General features: G+C 44.5%; 1 protein-coding gene across 1 annotated transcript in view; it reads left to right on the forward strand.

Annotated features, from left to right (window-relative positions):
- SLC37A3 (solute carrier family 37 member 3) overlaps positions 1 to 15,823 on the forward strand; it is a 45,369-nt gene that overhangs the window by 8,779 nt on the left and 20,767 nt on the right. The window contains exons 4-9 of the mRNA XM_040345743.1: positions 1,483 to 1,575; positions 7,248 to 7,331; positions 7,775 to 7,920; positions 8,642 to 8,738; positions 10,014 to 10,098; positions 11,174 to 11,361. Of these exons, the coding sequence (XP_040201677.1) occupies positions 1,483 to 1,575; positions 7,248 to 7,331; positions 7,775 to 7,920; positions 8,642 to 8,738; positions 10,014 to 10,098; positions 11,174 to 11,361 (693 nt within the window). The remainder of the gene's footprint in view (positions 1 to 1,482; positions 1,576 to 7,247; positions 7,332 to 7,774; positions 7,921 to 8,641; positions 8,739 to 10,013; positions 10,099 to 11,173; positions 11,362 to 15,823) is intronic.

Raw genomic sequence — 15,823 nt, forward strand, 5'->3', positions numbered from 1 at the left:
GTACTTTCAAACTGAGGCACTTGGTGCGCTGGCGGTAAAGCGCTGCTATTTTTAGCGGCGTTTTACAGTTGTGTTTGCCACAGTTTTTGGGCGCCGCATTTTTTGGGGGCGCTATTTTAACCCCCTCTAGTGGCCGAAAAGGGTTAAACCTGGCCGCAAAAAACGCCGCTTTGTGTGTGGTTTGGAGGCGCTACCCTATTGATTTCAATGGGCAGGAGCGCTATAGGAGTGGTATTTTTACCTCTCCTCAAAGATGCGGCTGGTAGGGCTTTTTTTTTTAGCGTCCCGCCAGCGCAACGCTTCAGTGTGAAAGCCCTCAGGTTTTCACACTGGATAGAAAAGGAGCGGCTCTTTTAGGGCTCATTGCAGGCACTATTTTTAGCGCAAGAGCGCCTGCAAAGCACCTCAGTGTGAAAGCAGCTTTAGAACAACCGACTTCCTTTTTAGGAAGTGAGAGACCGCTTGGCGAATTCAGATAAAGGGAGATAGCGTTGTCAGTGAAGAACATGAAGAAGCTGATTTTCTACCTTGGATACGATTTTCTAAGCCAAACAATCAGCTAGCCATAAAATTTATAATATCAAAAATAACAATATTTAACATACTATTAAAAGGAAAAACAATAACATTTTGACTGGACTTCCACTTTAAAACACAGGGCTGGCTTATATACGGTAGTTCTCCACTTCTTTCTATACTTTTACAGAGGCAGAAGTGGCATATAATCATGTTGACCAGGATCTGCAAAGGGGGCATAGTCTGGGATGAGGAGAGTAAGAGACGTTTTACATTCCCACATTACACACAACAAAGCGGTGAAGGAACAGGCAGCAATCAGTCTCCAGGTGTCAGTTTATACCAGAAAATACAAAAACCAAGATGTTGCTATATATATGGGCAACATTTCTTACAGTAAACTAACGCAATACAAGACAAAGATATTAGAGGTGCACTGAAAATGCAGGAGCCAAAAACCAGAAATGACAGTTTTAAAAAAAATATATATAATTGTATTATATTCAACTTTTTAATTAATATCATGAATATTAATTTGTTTGCCGTTATTGGTCCATTGTGCTTCCGTTGTGTTAAAAAAAAAAAAACCTGCTTGCTGCATTTTTGGTCCGTTAAAAAATTGCACCTCATCGTTGAAATTGCAAGAATGCATCAACGAACCCATGTTACATTTTTTTAATGTGTTTTTTGAGTCACATGACCTATAAAAAAAACACCCCATAAGCACAGTAAAATCATGGCAAAGTAGTGTGCATTTTTGGCGCCATTATCGGCACCTTTTTCCCATATCGGAAAAATGCAGACAACACCATTTTCGGCTGATGTGTTTTGGCCAGTGAATCTCTAAAAGATATTCAGAGAGATAAAACAAAGTTCATTTGTTGGACAGGCAATTATCAAATATTTTTATTACTAATCACCTTTTCATAAGAAAAGTCTTTCTAACAAGTTTGTTATTTTCATCAGACTTGGAATGGCAGTCACCTCTTCCCCAATTCTAATTCTGCGACCATCTTCCTGGGCCTCCTGGACACCATTTTTCTCTTTTCCTATGCAGTGGTAAGTTATTGTCACCAGCTACATTTATTTATTTTATTTTATTTTATTTATGCAAACATTAAGACAACAGAGACAAATTATACAAACAAAATCACATTAAACAAAAAACAACTCAAGAAAAGGAGAGAAAAAAAAGGAGTCTGGCTGACAAGGTGGGAGAACTAGAGCTGCTGTTGTACGAGGAGGATTTCGATTTTGTGGGAATTTCAGATACTTGGTTCAGCAGTACTCATGATTGGCTGACAACCATTCAAGGGTATTCCCTATATCACAGAGAAAAGAGTGAGGGGTATGCCTGTATATCAAGAATGATGTATATGTGAATCTGAGGGACGACATCACTAATAGAGCAAGGAAGGAGGTGGAATACTTATGGGTAGAGCTTCAAAGGGAGAAAACCAAGGGGAAAGTAATACTGGGAGTATGCTACTGGCTCACTAATCAGGGGGAGGTGGACCTTATATCACATTTTGGAATAGAGGCAAGGATGGGAAGTGCCATTTATAATGGGGAATTTTAATTATCCAGACATAGACTGGGCGGAAGGAACTGTGCTTTACCTAAATGTCTTGCAGGACAATTTCATGGGTCAGATGGTAAATGCACCAACAAGAAACAAAGCGTTACTAGACCTACTGATTACTAACAAACAGACCTGATCGCGGATGTGTAAATACGGGTCAATTTAGGAAACGGTGATCAGAGCTCAATTGGTTTTAGCATAAATCACAGAAATGGGAAACGCAAGGGTATTACAAAGACACTGAATTTCAAAAGAGCCAACTTCCCTAAACTGAGCTCCTTGCTAGAAGATATTAAATGGGATAAAAATCCTAGGAGCAAAGAACACGGAGTAAAAATGGGAGTGCTTTAAGAGCATAATAAATAAACGTATTGGCCAGTGCATCCCAATGGGAAATTCATTTAAAAGGGCTAATAATAAAAGTCCTGGGTGGCTTAACTCCAACGTAAAAATTCATATAAAAGCAAAGGAGAAGACCTTCAAAAAAATACAAGGCTGATGGGTCATTGTCAGCATTCCAACTGTACAAAGAATGCAACAAGAAATGTAAGGGTGCAATCCAGGTGGCTAAGATAGGACACAAAACGTGGACATGAAAGCGGAGGAGAGAAATTACCGTATTTATCGGCGTATACCGCGCACTTTTTTCCCCTTAAAGCGGGGGTTCACCCTATCAACGAAAAAAAAAAATTTTTTTTTTTTTTAACCATAAAATCAGGCATTGTAGCGCGAGCTACAGTATGCCTGTCCCAAATTTTTTACCCCCGTACTCACCTTGTACGCGTAGATCGAAGATACCGGGGAATGGGCGTGCCTATGGAGACGGAGGATGATTGACGGCCGGCTCTGGCGCGTCACGCTTCTCCGGAAATAGCCGAAATAGGCTTGGCTCTTCACGACGCCTGCGCATAGCCTGTGCGCAGGCGCCGTGAAGAGCCGAGACCTACTCCGGCTGTCTTCGGGGAGAGTGACGTGCCAGGGCCGGCCGTCAATCATCCTCCCTCTCCATAGGCACGCCCATTCCCCGCGGGAGCCGAAATCTACGATGTCCGATTACAAGGTGAGTCCGGGGTTAAAAAAATCGGGACAGGCATACTGTAGCTCGCGCTACAATGCCTGTCTCGATGGTAAAATCAAGCCAGTGAGGGTGAACTACCGCTTTAAAATAAGGGGAAAAACGCCTCCGCCGACATATACCGAGCGCAGTACACTCGGGTACATTCGGCCAGGCTCGGTTTTGCTTGTGGTCACGCTCTGTGACGTTTATGCGTGAGAAGCCGAGCGTGCCCGAGTGTACTGTGCTCGGTATATGTCGGCGGAGGCGTTCAAACTGAGTGCGGGAAGCGGGGATTCGACTCTGAGACAGCGCGGGAGAAGCCGGGAGGACGCCACCGAGGCCGCAGACGGACGCCGGACCGGACAAGGCCGCCGATCGACACCGGGCAAGACACCAAAACTGTAAGTATTAAAATGTTTTTTTTTACAGGAATTTCGGGTCTACATTAGGGGTGCGCGCTATACGCCGGAGCGTGCAATACCCCGATAAATACGGTATTTAAGTATATAAATCGTAAGAAAGGGTCGGAACATATTGGCCCCATAAAGTATGATGAAGGGAATCTGGTTACAAAAGACGGAGAGATGGTGAAGGTTTTGAATTTTATTCTTCTCAGTCTTCACAAGGGAAACGAGGCGGATTCAGTAACCAAGACTGTAATGTTTATCTTCATAAAATGTCACAGGAACCACCCTCATGGCTAACAGAGGAGAGAATTAGAAATAGACTTGAAAAACGTAACATTAATAAGTCACCGAGACCAGACAGTTTGCACCCGAGGGTCCTTAAGAAACTCGGTCAAGTGATAGCCAGACCATTGTTCTCAATTTTTATGGACAGTCTACTGACTGGAATGGTACCAGCTGATTGGAGAAAAGCCAATGTAGCACCAATATTTAAAAAAGGGCCAAGATACATCCCTGGGATCTACACGCCAGTTAGCCTAACATCGATAGTTTGCAAGCTCTTGGAGGGGATGATAAGGAGCTATATACAAGATTTTAGTAATAAAACTGTATTATTAGCAGTAATCGGCATGGTTTCATGAAGAATCATTCTTGCCAGACCAATCTATTAACCTTCTACGAGGAGATGAGCTGCCATCTATATAAAGAAAGCCATGTAGATGTGGTGTATCTGGATTTTGCAAAGGCTTTCGAAACAGTTCCTCATATACGTTTACCAGACAAACTAAGGTGTCCAGAGGGTGGTGGGGAATGGGGAGTACTCAGAATGGTCTGTTGTGGAAAGTGGAATTTCCCAGTGTTCTGTCTTGGGACCAATCCTATTTAATCTATTCATCTGGAGCATGGGATAAACGGCTCAATCTCAGTATATGCAGACGATACTAAGATAAACAAGGCAATAACTTTTACGCAGGATGTGGAAACCTTGCAAGAGGATCTAAACAAATTAATGGGGTGGGCAACTACATGGCAATGAGTTTTAATGTTGAAACATTTAAAATAATGCATTTTGGTGCCCTAAATATGAACGCAAGTTACTCACTAGGAGGAGAACCTTTTGGGGGAATCTAGAAGGGAAAAGCACCTGTGGGTCCTAGTAGATGACAGGCTCAGCAGGCAAAGCCAACAGAATATTGGCATGCATTAAAAAGGGGATTAACTCTAGAGAGAAAACGAAAATTCTCCCACTCTACAAGACTCTGGTCCAGCCGCACCTGGAGTATGCTGTCCAATTCTGGATTTTGCACTCCTTGGGAGGGATGTGCTGGAACAGGAGATAGTCCAGGGAAGGGCAACAAAACTAATGGAGGGACTGGAGGATCTCGGCTATGGGGAAAGACTGCAAGCATTGAACTTATTCTCTCTGGAGAAGAGAGACTTGAGGGAGGATATGATTTCAACGTACAAATACCGCATTGGTGACACCACAATAGGGGTAAAACTTTTCAGAGCAAGTGAATTTAAAAAGACGGTCGTCTCTTCACTAAAGAGAAGCGGTTTTAACCTTAAATCGGATAGCGGGTTATTTACTGTAAGGATGTGGAATTCTTTCACAAGCAGTTTCAGCAGGGAGCATGGATAATTACATTTATTAGATAGGCACCTAAACGACCACAACATACAAGGGTATACAATGTACTATTAACATAAAAGCACACACACAGGTTGGACTTGTGTCTTTTTTCAACTTCACCAACTATGTAACTGTAAGGCCCCATGCCCACGGGACGCCGGTGCAAACTCTGCTGAACACACGTTTTTAAAGGGTAAAACCGGCGTTTAAAAATGTCTGTTTTACCGCGTTTGCATTTATAAGCAATTAGTTAAGAAACTTCATAAGACCCTCCCTAAGCTCAAACAGTATTATTTAACCATTTCAGCCATTTTGTGAGACCAGAGTGAGTAGCAGCTGAGAGAGCAGCAGTGTACTTGTATTTAGCGTGTCACTTGCCACATCACCTGCCACAAGATGCGGATTGTCCACTTCCCACGTCACCTGCCACAAGTTATGAATTGTCCACTTGCCACACCACCTGCCACAAGTTGTGGATTGTCCACTGGCCACATCACCTGCCACAAGTTGTGGATTGTCCACTTGTCACGTCAACTGCCGCAAGTTGTGGATTGTCCACAATGCAATGCAAGCAATTACATTTTTTTTTATGGTTTTTTTAATGGTTTTTCATCATTTGCCATAATTTTTGAGATTTATAATGTAAAAAAATAGGTCACCTTTAAAAACGCCTATAAATGAAATCGCGGCAAAACACCGGTACCGCGTTTTGCCACGTTTTGCGTCTGAAACGTGGAAAACTTTTGCGTCTGAAACAATTTTTTTTGCTTCTGGAAAAACAAGGTTAAACGCAACTGCCTAAAAATGGCAACAAACGAGACTTTGTGCATGGACACATAGGATAACATTGAATGTGTTCAGGGACAGTTGAAAAAGCTGTCCAACTGCCACTGAACACGCGTTTACCAGCGTCTCGTGTGCATGGGGCCTTACCTGTTTTCTCCCAGCCTTATGTTATAGAGATGAGGAGAGGGGGTTGTAGATAGTGATATGCTCGGGCGTGTTTGGACTAGGATCCGTACCCGCATTTGCGAGTCCACCACAAAGCTTTCAGCTGTCGGACCATTCTTCTGTAGCTGGGGCATTCTCTACTCCAGAACCGTACCCATACAAGGTCCATATATACATGTGGCTACAAAGTCTGGAATGCCTTGGCTACAGATAATTAGCCTGTACAAGTGAAAGCTTCCATGTGGGCTTGGACATATTGGTTCGGCTCCTAGTCCCAACATTCCCCATTCCCATCACTGGTATGTATGTAATATATATGAGAGGTAGAGAGAGATATCTTTAAAGCTATTAAACACTGGGAAATGTGCATGTAATATGTTTTCTCCAAACATACTTTACATATGGTCTTTCGTTATGGTGCTCCAGCTATAAAAGCACATACAAATATTTCAACATGTGAAATTTTGAACATCACTTAGGTTAAGTTCACACCTGCTTTAAAACAGGCATTTGAGAGGCCTTAAAAACGCCCCTCCAACGCCTATGCAGATGATACAATAAACAGCATACAGTGCTGTTCTCGCTATCAAAACATGAAGCGGTATTGTTGTGTCCCTTCAAAATTGAAGGCCCATTCAAGTCTATGGTAACGCCTCGCAAATGCTTTGGCAGGCAGTTGTGGTATGTTAAGATTAGTTCATTGCCTGTAATGGAATAGGCATTTGTGGAGCAGTTTTAATGCGCCTTAACGCTCCTCAAACGCTTCAAATCTGCCCATAGGGAATTTGAGGAACATTTTTAACTCTTCATTAAGAGCTTGTAAAATGCCAGTTTAATGCCCACACTAAATTTCGTTAATGAGAGTCTAACGCCCATACTAACGCTATAGGAGCATTTAAGTGTTGGAAATTTTAGTCAAGTGTGAACAAGCCCTTCGAATTAAAGTGTTGACGTGACACTTCTATGGAGAAGTTTCATTTTTCTGAATGAATATGGTCATGTTTGGGGAAGTGATGCTTTTACTCAAATGATATTTCCTGGGTTGCTTTTTAATGAAAGAAAATTGGTATCTACATTGAAATATGTTTCTTTTGATAACAGGGTCTGTTTGTCAGCGGGATTATAGGCGACCGTTTAAACATGCGTTATGTACTCACTTTTGGCATGTGTTCATCGGCTGTAACTGTGAGTACTAATTTTTCACGTTATCTTGTACCCCAGTATTTCCTGAAAAGTCAAGTTGTTTTCACAGCAAGCAGTCATTGCATTTTATTTGCTAACTGAAAAAGAATTTAACATATGGAAGCTGACTGCCTGTTCTTAGCAAGAACTATAGATGGTTTAATGTAAATTTTACTGGAGGAGTGGTCCCCTCACAGAGCTGTGTGCGATGGAATTATACAGAGTGGCCCCAAACATCCTTCTCGGGTCCCCTGTCTGGCTCCTCCTCCTCGAGTGCCACTTCCCATGGGTCCCGCTGTCTCAGCAAAGCCTGTGAGGGGAGAGATGCACTGCAGATCCCATCCAGGGCCCCATAGCTATGGCTTTTGTTAGACCACTGCCGACCCTCTCTGTCCTAAAGCAGTTATTGACCTCCCTCACAATCCTGAATCTTCTATTCCTTGCAGATGTTTGTGTTCGGCACGCTCACAGAGTGGCTTCACTTCTATAACAAGGTCTTCTACTGCTTAATCTGGGTGCTAAATGGTCTGCTTCAGTCCACAGGCTGGCCCTGTGTGGTCGCTGTTATGGGGAACTGGTTTGGAAAATCTGGGTATGTATGTTTCAGTTACTATTGGAGTTTATCACTTGGTTGAAAACCAGTTAAGCATTCATGCCAAAAGACACTGAGATGGTTTTTGGTCTTTCTTTCTTTCTTTCTTTCTTTCTTTCTTTCTTTCTTTCTTTCTTTCTTTCTTTCTTTCTTTCTTTTTTTATTCTTTCTTTCTTTCTTTCTTTCTTTCTTTTTTTTATTTTTTCTTTCTTTCTTTCTTTCTTTCTTTCTTTCTTTCTTTCATGAATATACATAAACTTTTTTAATTTTTTTTTATTTAATTTTTTTACATTTTACTTCCATGACACCATTTGTAAAGCATACTGGGGATTCTAAGAAAGCACCATCTACAAGACATTTTATTAAACAGTTCTGTATTATGAGACTCATGGTCTTCTGTGTCAATGAGGTCGATTTAGTTTTTCTCTCCACTTCCTGTCTAATGAAATTGTTATCAGCAGGCCAGGAAGTCGGGGTAAATTTGTGGTATGTTGGTACAGCAATCTCCCCTGCTGTGCTATTGTGTTCTGACAGGATTACTGCCTCTGTAGTAAAACCTGACAGTGGTTCCAACCCTTCCCTACTTAAAGTAATAGAAACATTTTGGTGTGCCACTTTAGAGAGATTTGCTCTCACTTGTCTTGGGGATCCAAATACATTTCTGCAATATACCTATTTTGCATTGTAAAAAGTACTAATTTACCATTTCTAACTTGTACAGACGTGGCCTTGTATTTGGTCTCTGGAGTGCCTGCGCATCTGTTGGGAATATTTTGGGGGCTTTCCTTGCATCATCTGTTCTAAAATATGGCTATGAGGTATGTGCTGACTTTAACAATGATGAGATTAGGGCTGCGATGCAATTTAAAGGTGTTTAAATTACTTACAGCTTCTTTTTCTATGTATTAAAACACACCAGGCCAATTTGTAGACAAGTGTCATTTGCACTGTAGACCTAATTATACTGAAGGTTCGGTTAACTTCTGACTGCACACACAAAATTATCTGTCCACCAGAGACAGCAAAACCATAGCTTCTGTGTTCTTGCACAAAAAGCTTTGTGCTCTTATTAGAGAGTGGGGTCGATTTACGAAAACTGCAAAAGGGACAAAACACGTCATGTAGAGAGAAATTGCTGCTCACCCCGAAAGTGACATCAGAGGAATTTTCCCCAGTGGGGTTTTTAGGCAGCTCAAATAATCAATTAAGTTGCATTGTGTAAAAAAGGTTTATTTGGGAATATCACATACAAAAAAGGGGGGGAGTATCGTTAAGATATGAGTTGCGGTATTACAAAAGCATTTTAAAACTCCATAACTTTTTACAGCACACAAAAAGCTAATATACAGCTTGATAATTGTAAACATAGCATATATAAAAAATAACGCGTTTCGACCCTAAAGGTCTTCTTCAGAGGTTATTGTTGTGATTGAAAATAAATTTGCAAAAAATTATTTATTAATGTTACATATTTTATCAAATGTCCCCCACCCTGGCCCCGTCTATATATGGGCACTTATAGAAAAGAAGGGGGGGTGAGAAAATAAAATACATATAAAGATGATATGAAAAGGGGAAAAAAAAATATTTAAAATCAATTTTTACCAATTGGAAGAGTATGGAACAGTCCAAGTTGAGCTTCGTCGTCGCAACAATTTATCAATATATCTTTTTTTTTTTCAGATCTTTAGTAGTGATTCCCATCCTAGAGTGACAATGTTCACTCGCTGTACAGTATCATTGGAGAAGCAGTGCTGTCCCTCTAGATTGGGAAGTGTGCTTGCACTACAGAATTCTCGCTCATCTCCATTAAGTAAGGTGGTGTTCTGTAGTCCACAGAGTTTGGAACAGTGTAACTGATAACAGTAGAGCACAGGAAGAGAACATGGGAAGTTACCAGCTCACAAGATTTTTGCTATGATTAACATATTCTTTTGCGCTTGTCAAACAAAATGATTCACGTGGGCTATTTAACAAACCGTAAAGGATAAAAAAAAAAGTTTTATTGTTTTGGTTTATAAAACACTTTTATTAAAAATTTGTAGTTAATATTTTTGACAGATCTATGACCAAGTATTTGTTCTTTTTCTCAGTATGCATTCCTCGTAACGGCATGTGTGCAGTTTGCTGGTGGTGTGATCATTTTCTTTGGCCTGGTGACCTCTCCAAAGGAGCTAGGTAAGATAAGCGGAGTGTTGAATAATGAGATTTCTGCATAGACAAGTTCCATTATATGGGCCAGCATTGATGGGCTTTTGTCACACCCATTTAGAGTTCATATGTTCTGTATATGTAAGATATTTGGATTTGACTTCCATTTCTATTGTATAGTGCAAGTCAATAACCACACCTGAGTTTGTAGCTCTCCTGAAACTGTGTCTGTCTGAGGCCCCGGACACACGTCCGAGGAACTCGACGGGCAAAACACATCGTTTTGCTCGTCGGGTTCCTTGTGAAGCCGCCGAGGATCTCGACGAGCCAAGTTTCCCCATTGACTAACGAGGAAATAGAGAACGTGTTCTCTATTTCCCCATTGACTAACGAGGAAATAGAGAACGTGTTCTCTATTTGGCTCGACGAGTTCCTCGTCGGCTTCCTCGGCCAAAAGTGTACACACGAACGGGTTTCTCAGCAGAATACGGCTCCGATCGAGTTTCTGGCTGAATTCTGCAGAGAAACTCGGTCGTGTGTACAGGGCCTAAAGCATAATGTCACTATGGGGGTTATTTACTAAAACTGAGTGTGCAAAATCTGGCGCAGCTCTGCATAGAAACCAATCGGCTTCCAGGTTTTATTGTCAACAAGCTGAAATTAGAAGCTGATTGATTACCATGCACAGCTGCACCAGATTATGAGTGCTCTAGTTTTAGTAAATCTCCAATTAAAGTATGATATGAGCAAATAAGTGTTTGACATTTTGCACATTGGAGTAAGGACAGAGGGATCACTTTGTTGCAATTGGCCAGCTTGACCATGAATAGCAATATGTACAAACCAAGAATCCCTGTTTTTATGCAAACATTTGCGTGAAATATGTAAGGATGTCTAACCGTGTGCAAATGGTTAATTCAGTATCTTCAGATGGGCTTTTGTACTGCTTCTCTCCCCATACAAGTGGGAATATAAAAGCATCTGAAGCAGGTCAAGCAATTCCGAATGATCTCAGAAGCATCTCAAACTGATATCAGAAGCAAGCTGCATTTGTCCATCAAAGTCTGCCTGCACTGGCCCAATGAATGTTTCTCTGCCACAGGTCTACCAGATGCCGGGGAACAGGAGGGTGAGAGCAGAGACCAGGAGGAAGAGGCAAATCGACCACTTATCAGTGAGGATAATGAGGTGGACAGTGATGCCAGTTATTCTATCCAGGCTCCAGATACTGCCAGTACACCTAAAGCCATCAGCTTTATGCAAGCCTGGTGCTTACCGGGAGTGATGCTGGTGAGAACTACTTCTATTTAAGTCTAGCATTAAGGTGGTTGTAAGACGCAGACATGAAATATGAGCAAAGCATATTCTTCTACAGTGTGTACTTTTCTCAATCCAGAGCAAGTGTCAGTTTGATCTGCTGCCCGTTCCTCTATCTGCATGAATCTTGTTTTCCTGACACAGAAAAAAGGCGATGCAGACTCCAGCACACAGTCTGATTGACAGCCAGTAAATGTGTGTGTGTCTCTTCCCTTCAATCAGCTCTCAGAGCTCTCCTCACTGAGCTCTGCAGTGTGTAATTTCTGGACTTTGGATGGAGAACGGAAGAATGTAGATAAACGGGTATCTAGTAAGCTTTGTTTCACCCAAGGCCAGTCACTTCACTGGGTTTACACGTTTTACCACACTTCCTGTCTGTGACACCTGTACAAGTAGCAGGGGGTGCAGGTGTCACTGAAAAGAAAGTCACATAAAGCAATAAGAGCAATGTCATAAGTTCTAACCATTCCCTACTTTTTCTTAAAGCACCTGTGATGAAAGCTAAAAATCGTTGATGGTATATACTGTACCTCCTGCACCACCAAATGCTTATCCTGTACAGAGATGTCTGCATATAATTTTTTATTTTTTTTCTATTGGTTGAACTTGATGGACTTTGACAGCATGAACGTAGCCTGATTGGGAATCGCCACACCGTTGCAATCCTTAGAATATCAGAATTTCTGATCTTTTAACCTAGCTATACATGGCTTGATTTTCTCTTGTTCAGTATAGATGGCGGGATCTCCAAAGTTGGCTATTGTGCACCCGCAGCTTTCTGAATATACAAATGGTGACTGAATGCATCCAATGGGATGCAGTCACTGTTTGACTGAGCCAGGTGAAAATGTATCAGCCTATTTTTAAATCGGTCTTTGATGAGCTAGTTGGTGCCGACAGCCACCCACTGCTCAAACAGCCTGTCAGGTTTTTCCAGGACAATCAGTGCTGTCAGCTATAGCCAGCAACACTGTTTTTTTGTATTCTGATGGCAGGGAAGGCTCCCCACTGTCAGAATACAATACCACAGTGGGAGGATTAGCCCATCTACATCAAATGTATGAATGGTGTAAACAAATGATGATTTCTTCTTCTTCTTTTTTTATCTTTTTTAATTAATGTTATGGGCAGCCTTTTTCATGAAGATGCTAACCTATTCCACAGATGTTTCAGGGACCTGCAGGTGGCAGCATTGAGCTTTGTATCTGCTGTTCAGCTGCAGATGCTACATGTATTCAAAGATGTGCAGTAGTACAGTAGGTGTTTGTGATATTGTGTTTTTAGCACGACAGCATCGCGCTGATTCTCGGCGACATGGTGCCGAGATCTCGCCGACATCTCGCACTCACTGGAATAGTGACAGCACATCCCAGCAAGCGCGTCATAGAAGCGACGGGAGATCCGACTTGGATTCCCGCCAATTCTACATGTGTGCAGCGTTTGTTATGAATCCTGAGGGGGGAAGTCCCCGCCGGATTTTAACTAAAAATCCGGCATGGGTTCCCCCCTCAGGAGCATACCGGGCCCTTAGGTCTGTTTTGGGTTGTAAGGAGAGCCCCCCTACGCCGAAAAAAACGGCGTAGGAGGTCCCCCTACAATCCATACCAGACCCGTATCCAAAGCACGCTACCCGGCCGGCCAGGAAGGGAGTGGGGACAAGCGAGCGCCCCCCCCCCCCCTCCTGAGCCGTACCAGGCTGCATGCCCTCAACATGGGGGGGTTGGGTGCTCTGGGGCAGGGGGGCGCACTGCGGCCCCCCCACCTCAGAGCACCCTGTCCCCATGTTGATGAGGACAGGGCCCCTTCCCGACAACCCTGGCCGTTGGTTGTCGGGGTATGCGGGCGGGAGGCTTATCGGAATCTGGGAGCCCCCTTTAATAAGGGGGCCCCCAGATACCGGCCCCCCACCCTAAGTGAATGGATATGGGGTACATCGTACCCCTAACCATTCACCTGTAGGAAAAATGTCAAAGTTAATAAACACACCACACAAGGGTTTTTAAAATAATTTATTTTTCTGCTCCGGAGGCTCCCCCTGTCTTCTTTATTAGCTCTTTTACCAGGGGGAGCTTCTTCTTTGACGTCTTCGGGTGGGTGGGGGCCGCCGTCTGGTTCTCTTCCACCGCCGGGGGGGGGGGGGGTCGCTTTTAAAAAAGCCCCCTCCCCCCGGCGGGTTTCCTCCGGCGTCTTCGGCGGGGGGGCTTCTTCTTCCGCTATCCGGGGGGTCTTCTCAACTCTCCGGGGGTCTCCTTCTATGTTCGTCGCTGTTGACTCGGCGCACCCCGGTTCTTCCTCTCGCTGTCCGGTGCCTTCTTCTTCCGTGCTGTACGTCTTCTTCTCCTTCAGTGCTGTGAGTTCTTCTTCCGTGCTGTGATGTCATGTTCTTCACTTCTCTTCTTCTCCCGATGTTGACACGTCGCCTTTCCTCGCTGCAATGACGGGTGCGCGGCTTGCATCGGATTTATATAGACCTCACAATCCCATCATGCTCTGGTACCTACCCATGTGATACCTACCCATGTGGGTAGGTATCACATGGGTAGGTACAGAGCATGATGGGACTGTGAGGCCTATATAGGTCCGATGCAAGCCCCGCACACGTCATTTCTGCGAGAAGAGCCGGCGTGTCAACATCTGGAGAAGAGAAGAAGATGACGTCACAGCCCGGAAGAAGAAGAATACGTCACAGCACGGAAGAAGAAGATAGACGTTCAGCGCTGAAGGAGAAGGCACCGGACAGCTGGAGGAAGAACCGGGGTGCGCAGAGTCCACAGCGGAGAGCGGCGAACATAGCAGAAGACCCCCGGAGAGTGAAGAAGACCCCCCGGATAGCCGAAGAAGACCCCCCCGGATAGCGGAAGAAGAAGAAGCACACCACCCCCCGCCGAAGACGTCGGAGGAAACCCGCCGAGGAGTGGGCGCTTTTATAAAAGCGACCCCCCCCCCCCCGGCGGTGGAAGAGAACCGGACGGCGGCAAAGAGCGCCCCCCACCCAAAGACATCAAAGAAGAAGCCCCCCTTGGTAAACGGAGCTAAAGAAGACAGGGGGCGGCCTCCGGAGCAGACTAATAAATTATTTTAAAAACTCTTGTGTTGTGTTTATTGACTTTAACATTTTTCCTACAGGTGAATGGTTAGGGGTACGATTTACCCCATATCCATTCACTTAGGGTGGGGGGCCGGTATCTGGGGGCCCACTTATTAAAGGGGGCTCCCAGATTCCGATAAGCCTCCCGCCCGCATACCCCGACAACCAACGGCCAGGGTTTTCGGGAAGGGGCCCTGTCCTCATCAACATGGGGACAGGGTGCTCTGAGGTGGGGGGGCCGCAGTGCGCCCCCCTGCCCCAGAGCACCCAACCCCCCCATGTTGAGGGCATGCAGCCTGGTACGGCTCAGGAGGGGGGGGGGGGGGCGCTCGCTCGTCCCCACTCCTTTCCTGGCCGGCCGGGTAGCGTGCTTTGGATACGGGTCTGGTATGGATTGTAGGGGGACCCCCTACGCCATTTTTTTGGCGTAGGGGGGGCTCTCCTTACAACCCATAACAGACCTAAGGGCCCGGTATGCTCCTGAGGGGGGAACCCATGCCGGATTTTTATTTAAAATCCGGCGGGGACTTCCCCCTCAGGATTCATAACAAACGCCGCACACGTGTAGAATTGGCGGGAATCCAAGTCGGATCTCCCGTCGCCTCTATGACGGCTTTGTCTCTATCGCGGCAAGCCAGCTCGGCGCTGGCTCCCGCAGACCCACACGCTGGCCGCCAGACCTGTACATAGCGCGAGCAGCGGCACTGTACAAATTGTGTGCCGGCTGCCGATCGCGCTCCACCGTGTCCTCCTAGCTCCTATTACTTAAATTTTGGACTCCCCCTATGGGGGAGTCTCTTGGTGTAGTCCAGTGGCGTGAGCGGCGTGACGTCACGGCCCGGAGGCGAGGGAGGACTCGGAGCGCGCAGGGAGCTGTGTCGGACGGAGCCTGTGAGTGTGACACAGTCAGGCACTGCCTGCCTAGGAGGAACCTAGAAGTGTACTCCGTTAAAAAAGTAAGCAAACGGCACAAAACCTGTAAGAAATTAAGTTTTACAAACTGTTCATGTTAAATGGCTAGTTCCGGGAGGGGGGCGGGTCTTGCGGGGTAAGTGGTTAACTGAGGTGACCAGATAAAAAAAAAATTATCTGCCATTTTTTCACAGTGGCAGTGAGGCGGCAATTGATATTTTTTTTGGTAGTCAGATAAGGCAAGCATGGCTCAATAACACAAACGTTTTTTTAAAAAAAACGTTTGTGTGTTATTGAGCCATGCTTGCCTTATCTGACTACCAAAAAAAACATTAATTGCCGCCTCACTGTGCTATCACATACAGCCACTGTGCCCATCAAACGCAGCCACTGTGCCATCACGTGCAGCCACTGTGCCATCACGTGCAGCCACTG

The sequence above is a fragment of the Rana temporaria genome, chromosome 3, assembly GCF_905171775.1.
Source record: "Rana temporaria chromosome 3, aRanTem1.1, whole genome shotgun sequence".
NCBI lineage: Eukaryota > Metazoa > Chordata > Amphibia > Anura > Ranidae > Rana > Rana temporaria.